At 43.1% G+C, this 21,224-nt stretch overlaps 2 protein-coding genes across 4 annotated transcripts in view; one reads left to right on the top strand and one right to left on the bottom strand.

Annotated features, from left to right (window-relative positions):
• Positions 1–11,945, bottom strand: part of FGF22 (fibroblast growth factor 22) — a 38,378-nt gene extending 26,433 nt beyond the window's left edge. The window contains exons 1-3 of one of the 3 annotated variants that reach the window (XM_033955634.1): positions 11,518–11,945; positions 10,691–10,890; positions 1,510–1,816 (exon numbers count right to left, since the gene is read on the bottom strand). In XM_033955634.1, the coding sequence (XP_033811525.1) occupies positions 1,510–1,801 (292 nt within the window). In that variant the 5' untranslated portion in view covers positions 1,802–1,816; positions 10,691–10,890; positions 11,518–11,945. Of the gene's footprint in view, positions 1–1,509; positions 1,817–10,690; positions 11,130–11,517 lie in introns of those variants that run through there. The other 2 variants (XM_033955635.1, XM_033955636.1) reach the window with 2 other exon arrangements.
• The window catches only part of POLRMT (RNA polymerase mitochondrial), an 84,754-nt gene continuing 74,818 nt past the window's right edge, over positions 11,289–21,224 (top strand). The window contains exons 1-3 of the mRNA XM_033955633.1: positions 11,289–11,400; positions 11,676–11,950; positions 12,027–12,107. Of these exons, the coding sequence (XP_033811524.1) occupies positions 11,860–11,950; positions 12,027–12,107 (172 nt within the window). The 5' untranslated portion in view covers positions 11,289–11,400; positions 11,676–11,859. The remainder of the gene's footprint in view (positions 11,401–11,675; positions 11,951–12,026; positions 12,108–21,224) is intronic.

Genomic DNA, 21,224 nt, shown 5'->3' with positions numbered 1-21,224 from the left:
GCGTTTCACACAACGAACGTTTCACATAACAAACTTGCTCCTGGAACGGATTAAGTTCGTTGTGTGAGGCACCACTGTATTTTGCTTAGGATATCCCAAAACCAAGAGAAGGGGAGGGGAAACATCACACTGTGGGGCTAGAGTTCTGAGCTCCTATAAAAACTGACCTTGTCACACCTAGGTGTAGCGAAAGGTGTGTATTGCCTCCCAGGGGTTCTAAGAAGAGCACATTTCAGAATCATTTACTGGGGTAAATCAGCCTGTCTAATATTACCCTCCTTTGCCTGTATATGTGTGTATGTCTGTCTGTGTTAGACAAAACATTTCTGCAGGATGGGAGGAGTCAAGTATGCATATAAAAATGAAATTTCAAATTCTTGCATAGATCTGCTTGCAGCCTTTTCTCTGTGCTCTTAGAAGTGATACGTAGTCTGTGGAAGCTTTGTACCCTTATAAGTAAAGTTTCAATGATAAACTGCAGATACCTATAAACCTTGTAGACAATTTTAGAAGTGAAGCTATCTGGCACAATGGGGGGTGTGGGGTGGCTACTGAACATGTCCCTTGTTTTATAGGAGAGCTGTACTTTTCTTTTCTGGCTAATTGCTGCAATTATAATTACTAATCATTTCCATAGTGCTACTAGGTATACGCACCTCTATGCACATTATATCAGATACAGACAAGTTGGGTTTTCAGGATTTCCCCAATTAATATTTATTGAAAGCAGTGCATGCAAATATATCTCATGCATATTCATTGGGGAAATCCTGAAAACCAGACTGGATTCCGGCCCTCCAGGACCGGAGTTGCCCATGTCTGCATTATATGTAGGTACTTTCTCTGTCCTTAGTGGGCTCATAATCTAAGTTTTTGTACCTGGGACCATAGGGGGTTAAGTGACTTGCCCTGTGTCACAAGGAGCAGAGGTGGGAATCGAACCCAGTTTAAGATTACTCTGTAGTCAAGAAAGGAAAGAAATGGATCTTGGAACAATTCTTCACATTTCTGAACTGTTTTCATGTGAACTTGCTAAGGGCCACAAACACAGTTAAAAGTTGTTTTTTTTGTCAAGACGTAGAGACAGCTCATGTCCACCTTTGTTTGTGCATTGCTATATTTTGGTCTGTCTTTTGCTTTTCTACTACACCCTTCCAGCAACCAGTCTGCTTAGTACAAGTGACAAATCTTTTATGACTTAGATACCTGTGACCTAATTTACTACTTTTAGAAAGAGGATACTGAGCTTGATTGACCTATAATCTAACTCCGCATGGTAGTTCTTATAAAACAACATCCATAAAAAATGTTTATAAAGTCAATGTATGCCCATAATTCTCAGGAATAAGACACTATTCTACCACACTCACTGTGATCACTTTGATATATATCATACCTAGAGTTTTTCAACAGAAATGTTACATTATTGTATGCCACACTCAGAGAATCATCATGGGAATACTAGCATTCTCTCCTGCCTCTGTGTCTAAAGGCTGCATCAGTACTCACTGTTTGGGCACTCGTTCCATCTCTTGCCTTCTACCCTGCCAGAATGGTCAATGTGGAGGAAGTAGTTGGTTGCAGAATACAGCTGCCTCCATCGGATGTCGCCTTCCAGATGTTGATAGCTGCTCGAATGCTGACTCCTGATGGTGAAAGAGAAGCTCCTGTCTAGGGAGGTTTGTGCTGCAAATTCTGGGCAGTACCAGGTGCTGGAGACAAAGCTGAAGAGAAGTGTAATAACAGAGACAGCCAGGAAGATGGAGACATGGAGGGCATCAGTCAGTATCCACGGGCACATCACTTAACATGCAGCCTAGGGAAGAGCAGGGGTTGTGAGGAGTTAGCATAGATAGGGAAGGATAACAGGATCGAGAGAAGCAGGCAAACTCCTGCAAAGGTGGCCTATTTCTGTAGAATATAGCTGATAAGGAGAGCTCTGGTCCATTGCACCCTTTCCCTTCATCCCAAGGATGAAATCACACAGACGGTACCATAAATAATCGGATACACAGTTCCCAATTTGTTGAGATTGGAAGTTTCCCTTTGTTGGTCTGTCTTTGCCTCTCTCTCTGCCCTGTGGGCTTTGGCTCTTGTCTAGAGGTCAGGTTACCTGGTTGTCCCCTGACAGCAGTGCAGAGGAGCAATGCTCACTGCTGAGAACTTTTTTCCAGCATGTGCTGCTGCTTCCTCTCCCCCTTAGTGCCATTTGCAATGATACAGCCTAGCCCTAGCCCCGCTTCAGCCAATGGCAGGGGGTGAGGGTGGGGCATGGAGTCAATGAGTCCCACTTATGACTGTGCCTGTGTACTGTTTGTTCATTGTATGAGCGCATCTAGGTCACGGTATAGATGTGTACAGGAACACATGTATATACAAACACCCAAATCTCATTTGAAATAAAGTTTAGAGACACGCAGAAATCCATATATAGAGAGAAAAAAACAATGATACATGTCAAATGAACAACTACATATATACATAGAGAAAGAAAGAGATCCTTAAAGTCTGAAAAGCCATTACAGTTTTTTAACTGGTTGTGTCCTACCTAAGAATTGCAAAGGTATTGTTGAAGAAAATATGCAGTTCCAAATAAGGCTAATTTTTTTTTTAGCTGATAAGGTGGTAGTTCTTCCAGGTTAAGGAATTCTAAGATCTTGCAAGATTCCGCAGTATGTCTCCCAAAGCCTCAATCATTATTGGTCTCAGATTCTTCCAGTTTGTTTTTAAATACCAGTACTTTGTGACCTTTTCCAATTCTTTTCTCCGACCTAGATATTAACTGGTATGGATATTTCAAAAAATCATACATTTTTTGGTTCTATCGCGGTTACATCTGGCATATTGTAATCTTATCAGTTTGGATTTCAAAATCTCACTCATTTTCTATGATTTTATCCTTAACTTAAGACTCCTTTTACTAAGCAGCATAAGAGCATTTTACAGCAGGCTGGTAAGGAAAATGTTTTCATGCTCATTGAATTCCTATGAGCGTCTGATCATTTATCTTGCTAGCATAAGAACATAAGAACATAAGCAGTGCCTCCGCCGGGTCAGACCACAGGTCCATCCCGCCCAGCAGTCCGCTCCTGCGGCGGCCCAAAACAGGTCAAGACCTGTCTGAATCATCAGAAGGGGCTCCCTTGCCACCTTGGCTTCCCATTTAAGTCCTGCCTTCCTATCGAAGTCCTAGCCCTCCGGTCTTGCACATGCACGACCAGGTTAGTTTATACTCATTACCTGATTTACTTCCTATACTTGTGTTACCTCCCAGCTCCTCCCTCAGTATCCCACGATCCCTTTATCCCTCAGGAATCCATCCAATCCCTGTTTGAATCCCTGTACCGTATTCTGCCTGATCACTTCCTCCGGTAGCGCATTCCAAGTGTCCACGACCCTTTGGGTGAAAAAAAACTTCCTTGCATTTGTTTTGAACCTATCTCCCTTCAGTTTCTCAGAATGTCCCCTCGTATTTGCTGTCCCCTTCAGTCTAAAGAATCTGTCCCTATCCACCTTCTCTATGCCCCTCATGATCTTGAAAGTCTCTATCATGTCTCCCCTGAGCCTCCTTTTCTCCAGAGAGAAGAGCCCCAGCCTATCCAGCCTCTCGGCGTATAAGCAGTGTTCCAGCCCTCTTACCAATTTCGTTGCTCTCCTTTGGACTCTCTCAAGTACCGCCATGTCCCTCTTGAGGTGCGGCGACCAATACTGAACGCAGTACTCCAGATGTGGACGTACCATCGCTCGATACAAAGGCATGATGACTTCCCGTGTTCTGGTTGCTATTCCCTTCTTTATGATGCCCAGCATCCTGTTGGCTTTTTTCGAGGCTGCTGTGCACTGTGCAGATGGCTTCAGTGATGCATCCACCAACACACCCAAGTCTCTCTCTAGTCTGCTGTCTCCCAACAATACCCCCCCTAATTTGTAGCTGAACAACGGGTTCTTTTTCCCTATATGCATGACCTTGCATTTGTCCATGTTGAAGCGCATTTGCCATTTGTTTGCCCAGTCTTCCAGCTTGTCCAGGTCCCTTTGCAGGTCCTCACACTCCTCCCTGGTCATAACTCTGCCGCACAGTTTGGTATCGTCTGCGAATTTTATAACCTCACACTTTGCCTCCTTTTCCAGGTCATTGATGAATATGTTAAAGAGTAAAGGCCCCAGCACCGATCCCTGTGGCACACCGCTCGTGACTCCCCGCCAGTCAGAATATTGACCCTTTACTCCAACCCTCTGCAGTCTTCCCGACAACCAGTGCTTGATCCATCTGTGCACATCCCCTCCCTACCCGTGGTTCCACAGCTTCTTAAGTAGCCTTTCATGTGGCACCTTGTCGAAAGCCTTTTGAAAGTCGAGGTAAATGATGTCTATGGGCTCCCCATTGTCCACCCGACTGCTTATTCCCTCAAAGAAGTACAGAAGGTTCGTTAGGCACGACCTTCCCTTACAGAATCCGTGCTGGCTTGTTCTCAGTAGGCCATTTCTCTCGATGTGCTCGCAAATGCCGTCCTTGATCATAGCTTCCACAATCTTCCCTATAATTGAAGTCAGGCTCACCGGCCTGTAGTTCCCGGGGTCACCCCTCGATCCCTTCTTGAAGATGGGTGTGACATTTGCCAATTTCCAGTCCTCCGGCACCTCACCAGTTTTCAAGGATAGGTTGCAAACATGTTGTATTGTGCCCGCTATTTCATGTCTTAGTTCCTATGATAAAATGCTCTTGCGCTGCTTAGTAAAATCTAGTATTAATGTTCCCAATAATTTTTTAGTCACACTGAATGTATATTTTTTTTACATAAGTACCAGTGAATTTATCTGGTGACTGCTGTGTCACTGAGAACATAAAAATTTCCATACAAGGACAGACTGAAGGTCCATCAAGCCCAATATCCTGTTTCCAACAGTAGCCAATCCAGTTCACAAATACCTGGCAAGATCCTAAAGAGAAAAACAGATTTTATGCTGCTTATCCTAGGAATAAGCAGTAGATTTTCCCAAGCCATCTTAATAATGGAAAATATCCAAACCTTTTTTAAACCTTGCTGAGCTATCTGCTTTCACCACATTCTTCGGCAACGAATTCCAGAATTTAATTACAGATTGAGTGAGGAAATATTTTTTTTGGTATGTTTTAAATCTACTACTTAGTAACTTCATCACTTGCCCCCTAGTCCTACTATTTTTGAAACAAGTGATTCACATCTATCCATTTAGTATTTTATAGCCCTCTATCATATCTCCCTAGTTGCTTTACCCTTTCCTCATAGGGAAGTCATCCCATTCCTTTTATCATTTTTATTGCTCTTCTCTGTACCTTTTCTAATTCTGCTAAATCTTTTTTGAGATGTGGTGATCAGAATTGCACACAGTATTCTAGGTGCAGCCTCACCATAGAGCAATACAAAGGTATTATAACATTTTCATCGTTGTTTTCAATTCCTTTCCTGATAATTCCTAACATTCTATTTGCTTTCATAGCCGCTGCCACACACTGAGCTGATGCTTTCAATGCATCCTCAATGATGACACCTAGATCCTTTTCTAGGGCGGTGACAACTAACATGGAACCCTGCATCACATAGCTATAGTTTGGGTTCCTCTTTACCACATGAACATAAGAACATAAGAAGTTGCCTCCGCTGAGGCAGACCATAGGTCCATCCTGCTCAGCGGTCCGCTCCCGCGGCGGCCCATCAGGCCCATTGCCTGAGTAATGGTCTATACCTATCTATACCCCTCAATCCCTTTTTCTTCTAGGAATCTATCCAAACCTTCTTTGAAACCATTTAATGTTTTCTTGTCTACAACAGCCTCTGGAAGCGCGTTCCATGTATCCACCACCCTCTGAGTGAAAAAGAACTTCCTAGCGTTTGTTCTAAACCTGTCCCCTTTCAATTTCTCCGAGTGCCCCCTTGTACTTGTGGTGCCCAAGTTTCCAAGTTTCCAAGTTTATTAGTTTTTAATAACCCGATCATAAAATGAATATCTGACCGGTTTACAATTATATAATAATAAAATAAAAAAGAATTTAATATAGAGTAGAGAGTAATAAAAAAAAGAGTGTAAAAGAGTAGATAGAGTGTACACATATGACATTTACAGACAAACTAGAAAGTGAGGAAAGATGGGGAGGTGGGAAAAGTTACATAATTATAGAAGAAAAAAGGATATAGAGGGAAAAGGGGATGACACGTAAGGGGTGGGGGCATAATAAAGAAGAAGGTGGACTGCTCTAAAAAAAAAAAAAAAAAAAAAAAATTATTATTTAAGATTAGGATTTATCGTATGCATCTTGAAAAAGGAAAGTTTTGAGATTGACCTTAAATTTTGGTAGTTGTAGTTCATCACGAAGATATTGAGGGAGAGAGTTCCATAAGGTGGGTGCTGTTATTGCCCCTTAATTTGAAAAATCTGTCCCTGTCTACTTTTTCTATGCCCTTCAGGATCTTGAAGGTTTCTATCATGTCTCCTCTAAGTCTCCGCTTTTCCAGGGAGAAAAGTCCCAACTGCTTCAATCTGTCGGTATATGGGAGATTTTCCATTCCCTTTATCAGTTTAGTTGCTCTTCTTTGTACTCCCTCAAGTACCGCCATGTCTTTCTTGAGGTATGGTGACCAGTACTGGACACAGTACTACAGATGCGGCCGCACCATTGCACGATACAGCGGCATGATGACTTCCTTCGTCCTGGTCGTAATACCCTTCTTAATGATACCCAACATTCTGTTTGCTTTCCTTGAGGCCGTGGCGCATTGCGCCGATGCCTTCAGTGTTGCGTCTACCATCACTCCCAAGTCTCTCTCCAGGTTACTGACCCCTAGTGGTGTTCCCCCCATTTTGTATGTGAACATCGGGTTCTTTTTCCCCACGTGCATAACCTTGCATTTCCCTATGTTGAAGCTCATTTGCCATTTATCGGCCCACTTTTCCAGCTGCGTTAGATCCTTTTGGAGATCTTCGCAGTCTTCCATGATTTGAGCCCTGCTGTATAGTTTGGTGTCATCTGCAAATTTAATGACTTCACACTTGGTTCCCGCCTCTAGGTCGTTTATGTAGATATTGAACAGGAGCGGTCTCAGCACCGACCCCATGCATCACTTTACCCCTCTTCTACGAAACCGTGCTAGTGGTTTTTAGCACAGAGAGCTGCGCTGAATGGCCTAGGTTGCTCCCGACGCTCAATGAGTGGCGGAAGCAGTGCGGCTCTGTGCTAAAAAACACTAGCGCGGTTTCGTAGAAGAGGGGGTTTGTGTGACACAGTGGTTAAAGCTATAGCCTCAGCACCCTGAGGTTGTGGGTTCAATCCATGCTGCTTCTTGTGACCTTGGACAAGTTACTTAATCCCCCTCATTGCCCCAGGTACATTAGATAGATTTTGAGCCCGCCGGGACAGACAGGAAAAAATGCTTGAGTACCTGAATAAATTCATGTAAACTGTTAGTGCAGGTATAGAAAATTTAATAAATAAACATCTGCCATTCTGATTCCCAGTGTCACAAGGTCCTCCTGCATTTTTTCACAATCCCCTTGAAATTTCCTGCAGTTTGGTCAATTTTGATGTAGTCACTCTACAATGGCCTCTTTTTCTTTATACAGTCTATATTTTCAGTCATTCCTATTTTTTTTTTTTTTCAAATTTATTCTTCATAACATTTGTTTCTTTTGGGTTTTTTTTTTACTTCCATTCGGTATCCATTTCCATGTTAAGTTGTCTGCAATTCCTTCTGTAATTTTCATATATATGTATTAACATAACCCTACAACGTATGTGCCACTTCCTTCACCCCTGCTTCCAATTACACAAACACACCTTATCCCTCACCCCTATTTCAAAGGGAGTTTTCAACCACAAGCATGTGTTCTCACTGTGATTTCTGTTCCTCAAACTGTCTTAAAACCATTGGATTTTAGGACATGGATTAATCATTTAGATCAAGTTTCAAGTTTCAAGTTTTATTCGGATTTTATATACCGCCTATCAAGGTTATCTAAGCGGTTTTTACAATCAGGTACTCAAGCATTTTCCCTCTCTGTCCTGGTGGGCTCACAATCTATCTAACGTACCTGGGGCTATGGAGGATTAAGTGACTTGCCCAGGGTCACAAGGAGCAGCACGGAGTTTGAACCCACAACCCTAGGGTGCTGAGGCTGTAGCTTCAACCACTACGCAATGTCCATAAAGGAGATCATAAACCCTCCCATCTCTCTCTCGGACGGTACTTGGTGTCATGATATCTGGTCCGACCATTTCACTTATTATTTCAATGTAATTTGGAATCGGCTAAAATCTAAGACACACCCACAGACAAAAAGAGAACACCTCACAAGGGGCCATATCAACCCAGAGGAATATTGGTCACAATATGATCTACAAGCGAAGATAGAAGAAGGAGCTGACTTCTATGCTCACTGGATGAAAACTAGCATGTCCATTTTAGATAAAATTGCCCTTATACGAAAGAACAAAAGCTGCTCAAACAAATACAACAAATGGTTTGACGTCGAACTCCTAACAATGAAACAATTAGTAAGACAATTGGAAAGAATCTGGAAAAAAACGGGAAAACTGTCAGACCGAAATAACTGGAGATCCAAAATAAAACTCTACAAACAACAGATAAAAGAAAAACGTAAAAAACTTTTTACTCATCCAAAATTAACTCATCTAATACTATCTCAAAAGGAGCCAAAACAAAAGAACTGTTCAATATAGTTACAAATTTGACGCCACACTCAACCCATGCATAATACCAAACTACCCTCAGCAAATGATCTAGCACAACATTTCGACTCAAAAATCAAAAACCTATGAAATAACTACTCGACAATTGTTGCGTACAAACATCAATCAATTGATATGCAAAGAAATGAAATACCAGCGGACATGATCTGGAGTTCCTTCCACAATTTAAATTGGAATAACTACATCAAATTATATAACAAATACTCTAAATAATACTGTGTCCTGGATTCATGTCCCCCAGAGATTATGAAAGCAGCTCCACTAGAATTTAAATTATCTCTATTGAATTATCTAACCAATAACCTAAACAATGGAAAATTCCTCACCAATAATAGTCATATTATAATAACCCCAATCCCCCAAAATTGTAAAGAATCATCAACATCAATAACCAACTATAGACCAGTAGCATCTATTCAATTTATGGTAAAAATCATGGAAGGATTGGTACACACCCAACTAATGGAATATCTCGACCAATTCTCTCTTCTGTACGAAACTCAATCTGTTTTTAGGCCTATGTTTAGCACTGAGACAGTAATTGCGGCCATTCTGGACAATTTGCGTTACTTGTTCAGTAAGGGTCTCAACGCCTTAATCATGCTATTTGACATGAACTCTGCCTTTGACTTGGTGGACCATGGAAAACTGTTACAATGCCTAGACGCAATTGGAATCAGAGGAGAGGTACTGAACTGGTTTTGAGGTTTCCTTATATCACGCACCTACCAAGTCCGTTTTAATCACGATCTCTCTGACACATGGAGCAATCCATCTGGCGTGCCACAGGGATCACCACTATCCCCTTTGCTCTTCTCATTGGGTGCACAACTGTCCCAGCTGGGGATAAAACTATTTAGCTACGCTGACGACTTCACGATAATTATCCCATTCACCAACTCTGTCTCAGAAGTCACCCCCAAAGCAACAGAAGTACTAAATCGGATGGAGCAATGGATGACTGAATTCAGACTAAAACTAAACTCAGAGAAAACAAAATTTTTCATAGCATCGCCACACCCACTTGAAACTAAAGCACCAATGTGCATCAATAACCTTAGTTATCCCATTCAACCCACTATGAAGATATTGTGAGTAACAGTGGCCCAGAGCCTGACCATGAAAGACCAGGTAGACTCTTTGATTAGAAAAATCTTTCTCACCCTCTGGAAGCTTCGGTCCATCCGAGTTTACTTCAATGTCTCATCATTTTGAATTCTGGTACAATCCCTTATACTGAGTCAACTCGATTATTGTAACATCGCCTACTTGGCATTCCCCCAGAAGAATATGTGGCGATTGCAACTAGTACAAAATGCAGCGGTTAGACTACTTTGTGGACTGAAGAATTTTGATCACGTAACACCTTCCTATCGACTTCTATACTGGCTGCCGATGGAGGCACGTGTGAAATTCAAGTTTGGTTGTTTTTGCTTCAAGGTACTTTATGGCTTAGCCCCTAAATATATAACAGACCTTTTCTTTTTCACAACCAACAGACACAAGCGAAGCTCACATCCAAACTTTGTTTCTCCACCGGTTAGAAGTTGTAAATTTAAAAGTCATCACCAACATCTTTTCTCACATCAAGCAGCACTATGGGTTAAGACCTAGAACAATTACTCGTGCCTACTACCTATAGGGAATTCAGGAAACGCCTAAAAACAATCTGTTCCTGAAATACTTAGGAAACCAACCTATACAATCTTAGTCCTCAACAAACGATCTCTAGAACTATCAATCACTAAGTCTGTACTTTGTTTATTCCATTCAATCTGTAACATTTCTAATCATTGTAAACTGCATAGACCTTCACGGTCCTGCGGTATATAAATTGTTATTATTATTATTAATATCTTTTCTCTTTATCTTGAGAAGATTCCACATGTAAAGATAGTGAGTTCCATGGCTGATCTTGGCAGAATTTTAATGTCTATCACTTACCTGCTGAGCAGGAGTCCTGGTATCACTCCTAAAGAACATGGGAATAGTTGTCTTAAGAGCCATCTCCTCCTGCTGATGCTCTCACATAAGAAGCTCTAAGGTATATGATGACTTCAGAGATGTTTCCACAGTAACGAGCTGTGATGTCACCAGCTGGGAAGAGAAAGGAGCTCTTGGGAGCATTCCACTTCCCTAATTCACTGCAGGGTGGAGAGGAAAGGAAAGTAGCAGGCCACCAGACTGGTTCCAATTGCCACACTGGACAGTGTATGTGTTGCTATGAGTCAGTACCATTGATTACTTCTGCCCTAAACTATTTTCTTATCAGGGGCTACCTGGCCTCCAGCTATTCCACCCTACTGAAAGGAGAGCCCTGGTAGGCATTCCTTCTAAGCACAAAAATGACACATCTGTCAAAATAATTTCATGCAAGTAACAAAACCGATAGGACTAAGGGAGCGATGAGCTGAGAAGCTGCCAGAGTTCAGTATTTTGGGCGTGAGGGACGATCTCAGCATATAATGGGAATGAACTGCAGCTGGGCACAGAATGAGAACAATAAAAACGTGACGCTGACCCCAGAAATCCGAGTTGGTAGCTCTGATTTCCTCGGTTTGCCACCGCAGTAATAAGGATGATAGTGGGCCCTAGACAACCCTCGTTTTTAACTTTCAAGAGTTATTTAATATGCTAATGGAATTCTGGGACTTGTGAGTAAGGCTCTCAGAATTGCAGTATAACTAAAGTTGTGTGCGGCAGTTATTTTGGGGTGTTGTGATGGCATTGGGCTGCAAAAGAGGAGCATCACCCAAACATAGAGCAAGTACCTTCAAACTTACACTCGGTTTCAACAAACATTTTTTGGTACAAGAATTTGGGCATGTGTTGCCAATGCAATCGATATGGTTTTTAAACACATCAAAAAAGAAAATGAATACTTAGAGTAATGAGAAGAGTAAAATTTGTTCTCTCATTCCTCCTATAGGGTTCAGGCTCTGACATCTGATAGAGAGCACACGTCCCCGTCACAATATTGCAAGCTGGGAACTGTAGTGCCGCTGCTCTGAAATCACGTGACTCGCCGCTAGGACTACACGTTGCGTGATGCCACGGCGCTTGCGCAAATACGCGAGGCCCCAAGGTGAGCGCTGCAGCCGCATGCCCCGGCCATGGCAGCGCTGAAGTTCCAAGCTCTGAGCTATCTGGCCTGGGCAGCACGGAGCGGCGGCTGCCCGAGGTGCCAGGCGGCTATGGGGCCAGGTAAGAGCGGTTTCTCTTCATTTCCTCTCCCTCCCTCCCTAAACATTGGTTCTCACTTCCTCTCTTCCCTTCCCAGGGCCGCTATGGAGAAGAAAATCCTCCGCTAGTCTGAAGAAAGAACCTGGGGGCCGCGACGGCACAGGCGAAATACGAGATGGTGAGGAAACGCAAGAGGGGCTCAGGAAGGTGTTGTAAGGGAATGTGTTGTCAGTGCTGGAATAGCAGGTCTTGCTGCAGGGTAGGAGTGAGCAGCACTGGCAGAGTTTATTGACTGTTTTTAAATGGGATGGTTAGAATTGTTTACGTATTGTATGCAGTTACTTATTTTGTACCTGGGCCAATGGAGGGTTAAGTGATTTGGGGGTAAGGAACTGCTGTGTGTAAGGGATCTGGGTTAGTAACATAGTAGATGACGGCAGATAAAGACCCGAATGGTCCATCCAGTCTGCCCAACCTGATTCAATTTAAAATTTTTTTTTTTTCTTTTTAGCTATTTCTGAGCGAGAATCCAAAGCTTTACCCGGTACTGTGCTTGGGTTCCAACTGCCGAAATCTCTGTTAAGACTTACTCCAGCCCATCTACAACCTCCCAGCCATTGAAGCCCTCCCCTGCCCATCCTCCTCCAAACGGCCATACACAGACGCAGACCGTACAAGTCTGCCCAGTAACTGGCCTAGTTCAATCTTTAATATTATTTTCTGATTCTAAATCTTCTGTGTTCATCCCACGCTTCTTTGAACTCAGTCACAGTTTTACTCTCCACCACCTCTCTCGGGAGCGCATTCCAGGCATCCACCACCCTCTCCGTAAAGTAGAATTTCCTAGCATTGCCCCTGAATCTACCACCCCTCAACCTCAAATTATGTCCTCTGGTTTTACCATTTTCCTTTCTCTGGATAAGATTTTGTTCTACGTTAATACCCTTTAAGTATTTGAACGTCTGAATCATATCTCCCCTGTCTCTCCTTTCCTCTAGGGTATACATATTCAGGGCTTCCAGTCTCTCCTCATACGTCTTCTGGCGCAAGCCTCCTATCATTTTCGTCGCCCTCCTCTGGACCGCCTCAAGTCTTCTTACGTCTTTCGCCAGATACGGTCTGGAATAGTAGGGGATGCTGCAGGATAGGAGTGAGGCACTGTATACTAGTAGAGCTATGTGTTAGGGTTTCAATACCTGGATTAGCAGGGGTTGCTGCACAGCTGGTGTGTGTTGCACTGGCCAAGCAATATATGAGGATATCTGTACTGGACTAGCATTGGTGTGTCTGTACTGGATTAGTAAGGGGTGCTGTAGGGCAGAAGTGAGATGTATTGGCAGAGCTGTATGTGATAATCTCTCTCAGTACTGAAATAGCAAGGGGTGTCCTAAGGTAGTGTTTCCCAATTTATTCAAGCCCCTAGATTGAAAATTTTTCAAACCCAGTAGCTCTGAGCTCCGAGCAAGAGGAATTTTGAAATGGACAAATACAGATCACTGCAATTGACATACAGACCAAGGCAAACTTGGCATGATCTGTTATATTTATTTCATTGTCATCTAAAATGGTCCCTTGACAATTGGTGTGTTATGAAACTGAGTGGGAATGAATAGTGACACTTAGGGCCTATTTATAAGAACAGGAGGAAAGGAATATATCTACAAAAGTTGTCATTAGTGACCAATACAGTTTCATCTTTTGTTTCTGGGAAATGAAACACTCGCAAACACATCTAGGCATGAGAATTTTTGTAGGAAGCTTCATTAGTATTCTTTTGCTCTGCTTCCCATCCCTCTGGGCTGTCCTCCCATTTCCTCAATTGTGTCTCTGCAAATGAGATAGTAGGAGCATGTCTTTCCTGCTCCTGTTTATTTTCAATTAAATTCAGTCTTTTTTTTTTTTTTTTGCTGTTTGCAAGGCTTTTCGTTGCTGCAGAGGATCTCAGTCTTGGGACAGCTCTGGCCTTTAGGGATGGTGGTGCAGGCCTTCAGGGGAGGGGGGCTCTGGTGTAGAAGTACATGGAGGGAGGGAAGGGGAGGGGGTTCTAAAGAGACATGCATATGCTGGACTTTGGGGAGAAGAAATAATGGGCCTAAAAACAGAGGAGAGGGAGATGGCGGACAATGGGATTTAGGGAGGTTAAGGAACAGAAAGGGAGAGAAGTTGGACATAAGGGATGGTGTGGAGGGGGGGATATAGAGATATTGGATAGGAGGGTAGTTGGGAAAAGAAGGAGAGATGATGGACCCTGGAGTAGTGGGGAAGGAGGGAGAGATGCTGGATGAAAGGGTAGTTGAGAAAAGGTGGATCTGTTGAAGGAGACGAAAAAAAGGAAAGATGCCAGAAGGGGAGGACAGAGATAGAAGATGGATGGTAAGCACAAAGAAGGAGACCCTAGCAAGCAAGTTATCAGAAGACAACCAGAGCCTGGGACCAACAAGATTTGAGTAATGACAAAAGGTAGAAAAAAATAATTTTATTTTCTGTTTTGTGATTACAGTATGTCAGATTTGAAACGTGTATACTGCCAGAGCTGGTGTTAGACCGCAAACGTGAGCTAGGATTTAACAGAGAGAGGAAAAGTCTTTTTTGTTTGTTTACATCACAGCGCCAGTGTGGTTAGGAGAAGGCAAAGGGGGTGAAGAGGCTATAAAATAAACTCACCAGGATGTTTGGAAAAAACACCCACTTGGGCAGGAAAATTGAATCGAAAAATCGATTCAATAGGCTGAATCGAAATTTTTTTTCCTGAATCGGGCAGCACTAGTTCAGAGACTGTTCCCTCGGGAGCAAGGCTTGCCCCAGGTTCGTCTGTAGTGGGCTTGAGCACAGGCTGAGTGGCTTACTGTAAGTTTTTCCAGGATCGGGGCTGACTACTTTCTTCCTTCGTTTGTGTGCATGAGGTATGATGGGGGATGAGGTCTCTGGCTGGTTCATTGGGCTCGAGAGGCAGTCTGAAGAGACAAGCAGTCCAGATTCTAGGATTGTTGAGGCAGATGTTCTCCCTGTAAGCCAAGTATATCAAACTCAAAGACTGACATGGGTCAAATAAGCAAGGTTTAAGTTTGTGGGCTGCAAAAAAAGAAAAACATCATTTTAATAGAAACTTAGATTTATTTTGAAAAGTACAGTATAGAAAAAGAACACTTGGCCTCTGTTCTACTATTTTTCCTATTTCAGGGGAAATCTTGTCCACAGAGATTACTTTTAAACTGACACAAGGTGAATGTCGGAAATTCTAGATCTGATAGGAGACATACAATATTTCCTTTCATAAGTGTAAATAACTGCTTGCACCGATATGAAATTATTTCCACGTTTGGAAGTACTTATGTGAATTTTTGAGTATTTTCAAACCTGGCTGGCAAATATTTGTAAAATTCAGGCAAGCCAACTTCACTAAGGGCTCCTTTTACAAAGGTGCGTTAGGGCCTTAACGCATGGAATAGTGCGCACTAAAATGCCGCACACACTAGCCACTACCGCCTCCTCTTGAGCAGGCAGTAGTTTTTTGGGTAGCACACACTAGTTCGGTGTGTGGGCTAAAAACGCTAGTGCACCTTTGTAAAAAGAGCCCTAAATTTTGTCTTCAAATCTGAATTGCACTGGATCTCAATTACTTCTGTTTGCATGTGATAAGGTACTGATTCTATATTTATTGAGAAAATCGAAGAAAACAAAGAACCCTTCTTCCAAAGATTTAAAATCTGCAAATCTTGTTTCAGACTCAGTTCTAAGGCTTAAAACTTTTTTCGACGTATTTTTGATGCGATGCAATTTCACCTAAACTTGATTTGTTTATGTTGCGTGTTGGAAAGTGCGTTAAATCTTCATTTTTCAACTGCTTTTTCCAAAGAACTAGCTTACATTGGAATGCTTTAACATGATCACACATGTTCGTAATGATCAGATCTTCTCCTTGCAGTTTTAAATTTAAATAGTTTGTTATATCAACCATAAAGGATAAATCTGGTAATCTCAAAACAGGGGATGTAACCACAGGTGAAATGTCAAAAGACAAGAAATGGAATTGTCCAAAAAAAAGTGATGTGCACTAATCAAGTGTCCACAAACTCATCTGAAGGTAAAAAGATTTTTATTCTTCCAATATCGTCTTGGTACAATCAGTAATTCAAATGACTCGACATGTATATATTTTGGCCACCAGGCCTGCCTCAGAAGTCTTGAGAATCACAAAACTAAAATGAACTCACTGCCAAAGATACGTGGACGCTAGTGATATGAAAATAGCGCGTTGAACAACTCAAACAGACTGAAAACTGGGAGTCTCACGTGAGACGCCCAGTTTTCAGTCTGTTTGAGTTGTTCAACGCGCTATTTTCATATCACTAGCGTCCACGTATCTTTGGCAGTGAGTTCATTTTAGTTTTGTGATTCTCAAGACTTCTGAGGCAGGCCTGGTGGCCGAAATATATACATGTCGAGTCATTTGAATCACTGATTGTACCAAGACGATATTGGAAGAATAAAAATCTTTTTACCTTCAGATGAGTTTGTGGACACTTGATTAGTGCACATCACTCTTTTTTGGATAATTCCATTTCTTGTCTTTTGGATAAATCTAGTAACCATACTGGATCAGAAAACAACCTTGTGTTTTGATTTTTAGTTATTAAAAACTGATATATTCAAGTCCAAGAATTGTTTAAGATCCTTGGAGCAGGATAGCCAATGTACCTCGATAAATAGAGCAAACCGGAACATTCACTTTCTAATTCATTTAAGAGAGCAGAGAATTGTTGCTGATTTAAGCCTCAAGATCTTATTAAATTTTTTTGACAAATGTCAACACATTTTCCATGTTTATTACCTTTGTGCATAATACTTCTTGATGTATAATGCAATTTGTATGTTGAATCTGTCACAAGATTCACTTTGTTTTTTTTGCAGTAATTATATTACATTACATTGATGTCTTCTATCCCGCCAATACCTTTCAGTTCTAGGTGGTTTACAATGAGAGTTGGCTTGGGCATTTCAGGGAGAATACATGGTTAAAAGATGTAGTATGCATCGGGATCGGTGGAGGGTCGATCAGATTTAATTAGATCATTTGACAAATTTCTTGAATAGAAAAGTTTTAAGTTCTTTCCTGAATATTTTGTAGTTGGGCGTCATAGTTGGCAGATTGGAGAGGTGGCGGTCTAGTTTTGCTGCTCTGATGGCTAATAGTCCATCGTATATTTTTTTGCTTTGTATACTTTTGATTTGGGGGTGGGTGAAATGTGCATGAGTTCTCCTTGGTCTGGATGTGATTTTCCTGATTAGGCGGTTGCTCAGATAGCTTGGTCCATTTCCATTTAGGGCAGGGGTGTCCAATGTCGGTCCTCGAGGGCCGCAATCCAGTCGGGTTTTCAGGATTTCCCCAATAAATATGCATGAGATCTATATACATGCACTGCTTTCAATGCATATTCATTGGGGAAATCCTAAAAACCCGACTGGATTGCGGCCCTCAAGGACCGACATTGGACACCCCTGATTTAGGGCTTTGAATAGGGTGCAGTAGAATTTGTATTGCATGCGTGCTTGTACTGGGTTTTTCTGGCTATTGAAGGAGCTCCATATGTAGGTTTGACAGAGATAAATTGTATTTTTGCAGAAGTTTATAAACGCAATTAAATATATCTTTTCCCGTTGTAGTGCTACACATTGGTACTAGTTCCAATAATTCCTCAAAAATAGGTGCCAATTTTGTATTGAAATTCCTTTTATTGCTTGAAGGTTCAACTTTTCTTTCTTTTTTTTTTTTGACCCAAAACAGCTAATGCATTGTCTTGATTTTGTTGAATTGCTTATGTTATATTACTGAAATTTCATTATCATGGATATATTGAAGTACAATGGAACCTCGGTTTGCGAGTGTTTTGCAAGACGAGCAAAACACTCCTGCAAACCTTAACTCGCAAAACGAGCATGTCCCGATAAATGAGTCCGTCCCCCCACTCTAACCAGCATTGCACCCCCATGCTGGAAGTGGCATCCGCCCTCCCTCCCAAACAAGCTCCTTACCCCATCTGCTACCTGCCATGCCAGTTAAGGAAAGATCCCGCCTCTTGCCTGGGCTGGGCCTTGAGCATCTGCGCATGCTCAAGGCCTTCTGGCTCTCGTTCTCTCCAAGATCTCTGGAGGACTGGCTGAACAGAGCCTCATCGTTCTTGGAAGGAGAACAAGTGGTGGCTCATGTAGTCCAGGTCCTACAGAGCCTGGGTTAAATAGTGAATTTCCAAAGAACCCACTAGTTCTGTCCCAGTCCCTGGCAGAGGGCCCTGTGTACCTTACAGAAGAGGCACACAGACAGAAACAGTGTAACCCGATGACAAATTTGTTGACCAAATCAGCTCCTTTCACATGGCACTACCTTCAAAAGCTGGGCTCTATGGCTGCCATGATAGACGTCCCGTGAGCAAAGGCTCACGTACATCCTCTCCAGAGTGGACACTGCTGTGGACTCTGGAAACCTGTGCCAATATGGGCTGGTGGCACTCTCAGAATGGCATTGTGGATAACTGTGACAACAGATTACAGCCTGTTTGGCTGGATAACTGTGACAACAGATTACAGCCTGTTTGGCTGGAGGGCTCACTGCAAAGGACGCCTGATTCAGGGGTATAGGTTGGCCTTTCAAAGGAAGTGGTCAGTCAACAGATTGGAACTTCAAGCCAGTCGTTTGGCATTGCAGATGCTGGAGAAGAGTCTGGAGGGACAAGCAGTCTGATTCTTAATCTACTGCGGTGGCATATGTCGGCCGCCAGGAAGGCACCAAGAGTGCGCAGCTGAGTTTGGAAGCCCGCTTTCTGTTCCGGTGGGTGAAATGTCATCTTCAGGCTCTTTCGGTGGTTTGTGTGGTGGGAGTGGACAATGCATAGGTCGGTTTTTTCAGTAGGCAGACTTAGGATCTGCGAGAATGGTTGCTGTCTGCTGCAGCCTTCCAAATCATTGTGCATTGTTGGGGTCACCTAATGTTCAATCTAATGGCAAGAAACAAGAAGGCGGACTGCTTCTTCAGTTGGTCTGGACTCTTTGATCCAGCAATGGCAAAAGAACAAGCTCTTGTACCTGTTTACTCTGTGGCTCATAATAGGGTGGATACGCTACAGAATTGTAGGCCATCTGGGAAAAGTAATTCTTGTGGCACCAGGTTGGCCATGGTATGCAGATCTAATGCGTCTTCAGAGGGATGCAGGTCTTAGACTGCAAGTGCAGCTGGACCTTCTTTCTCAAGGGCCAGTGGTCATTGAAGATCCAGATTGCTTTGCTCTACAGCCTGGCTCTTCAGCGCGTGGCCTTAGCATGCAAAGGATACTCAAAAATAGTGATTGCTACTCTTCTGAGAACCAAAAAGGTGATCTTGTAACCTGCTCTAAGCTCTTTGGGGAGGACAGGATATAAATCAAATTGAATTAAATAAATAAATAGCCTACAATGGTCTCTGCTTATGCTAAGGCATGGGAAACTGTCCAGCACTGTCACATTAAGGAGAAGGCAGAGCCTTTCTCTGCTCTGATCTTGGTGATGTTAACCTTCCTCCAAGTGGTTCTTGACAAAGGTCTTACAGTGATGTCCCTCAGAGTCTAAGTGGTGGACTCAAAAGCATAGAGATTCCTTGGTGTCTCATCTGGACATAGCCAGATTTCTAAAGGGGGCACTGCGACTCAGGTCCCCGGTAAAACATTCGTTTTCATCATGGAACCTTAATGTGGTTTTGCAAGGCCTCAGTCAGGCTCCATACAAGCCACTGAAGGAAGAATCCTTGATGGATCTAACGCTCAAGACGGTCTTTCTCGTGACCATTACCTCAGCGAGAAGTGTCTTGGAGCTACTGGCTCTTTCCTGCAAAGAGCCCTTCCTCAAGATCATGGAGGCCAGAGTAGAGAATGAGACGGGGAAAAAATCTGTCCCCGGACCACCGTCCCCTTCCCCGCCGTCCCCGTAGCATCCACCCTTCCCTCTCGCCACCTCACTGCCTTTCGGCACCCCTCGTGCAGTCCATGCATCTCCCTCCCCCTTACCTTAACGGTGCGTTTTAAGGTTTGAGTAGCTTGTTGAAAGCCGCTGGAGTGTTCGTGCAGTCGCGAGCGTATGTGGGCGGAAGCTTCTCTGACGCAACCGGAAGTTGCATCAGAGGAGAAGCTTCTGCCCACACATGCACGCTCCGGCGGCTTTCAACAAGTCTCAAACCTTAAAACGCACCGCAAAGGTAAGGGGGAGGGAGGGAAATAGATAGATAGTTTCGGCTAAGGAGGGAGGGGGCCTTGTGTGATCGGTGACCGCGCGCATTCCCTCCCTTAACTGCAGGGACAAGGCCGTTCACCGCTCCATGGGGTGGTGGATGGCCTTGTCCCCGTACCTGCGGTGAGTACCTTTCTCACCTCCACTGTTTGGCGGGTTACCCGCGGCTACTCGCGGGTAACATCCACAGTGTCATTCTCTAGGCCAGAGTTTCTATGTGCACTGTTCATCTTTTTTCCCGAAGGTTGTTTTGGCATTCCATGTCAATCAAGAGGTCAGATTGCCAGTGTTCCAGTCCACAGGATCTAGGAAGAAGGACCAGATTCTGAAAAGGTTGAATGGGAGAAGAATGTTTCTATGATAGCTACCAATGAGTTCAGGCTGTCTAACCATCTTGTTGAGCTCACCAGTCAGACTAGATATGGCACACTGGCATCTAAGACTATGATTTTCAGATGGATCTGCAGATCCATTTTGTCAGCATATATTGCTTGTGGAAAATGGTCACCATTATACATGAAAGTGCTTTCGACTAGAAACAAGATTTCATGGGCAGAAGAAGCTCAGGCGGTCGTCTCACCTGAGGAGATTTTTAGGGCAGTGCCTAGTCCAGTGTTTCTCAACTCGGTCCTAGAGTACCCCCTTGCCAGTCAGGTTTTTAGGATATCCACAATGAATATGCATGAAAGAAATTTGCATATAATGACGGCAGTGTATGCAAATCAATTTTATGCATATTCATTGTGGGTATCTTGAAAACCTGACTGGCAAGGGGGTTACTCCAGAACGAAATTGAGAAACACTGGTCTAGACCACTCCTATATTCATTTTCCCATAGTGGATGTAGTGGCAAGGGAGGACTGCACCTTTTGGGTTCAGTGTTACGAGCCAGCACAGAGGCCTGCCCTAAATTTCTGGGGTTTCTTTGTACATCCCATCCGTCCAGAATAACATATCTATTGCAATAGGAAAAAGAGATTAGGTTCTTTCCTTGCTAATATCTTTTCTAGTAGATAGGTGTGTCTTTCTGGAACCCCCACCT

The sequence above is a fragment of the Geotrypetes seraphini genome, chromosome 8 (assembly GCF_902459505.1).
Source record: "Geotrypetes seraphini chromosome 8, aGeoSer1.1, whole genome shotgun sequence".
Taxonomy (NCBI): Eukaryota; Metazoa; Chordata; class Amphibia; order Gymnophiona; family Dermophiidae; genus Geotrypetes; species Geotrypetes seraphini.
Note: the sequence above shows the minus strand (reverse complement) of the source record. Positions and strands in the feature narration are given on the sequence as shown.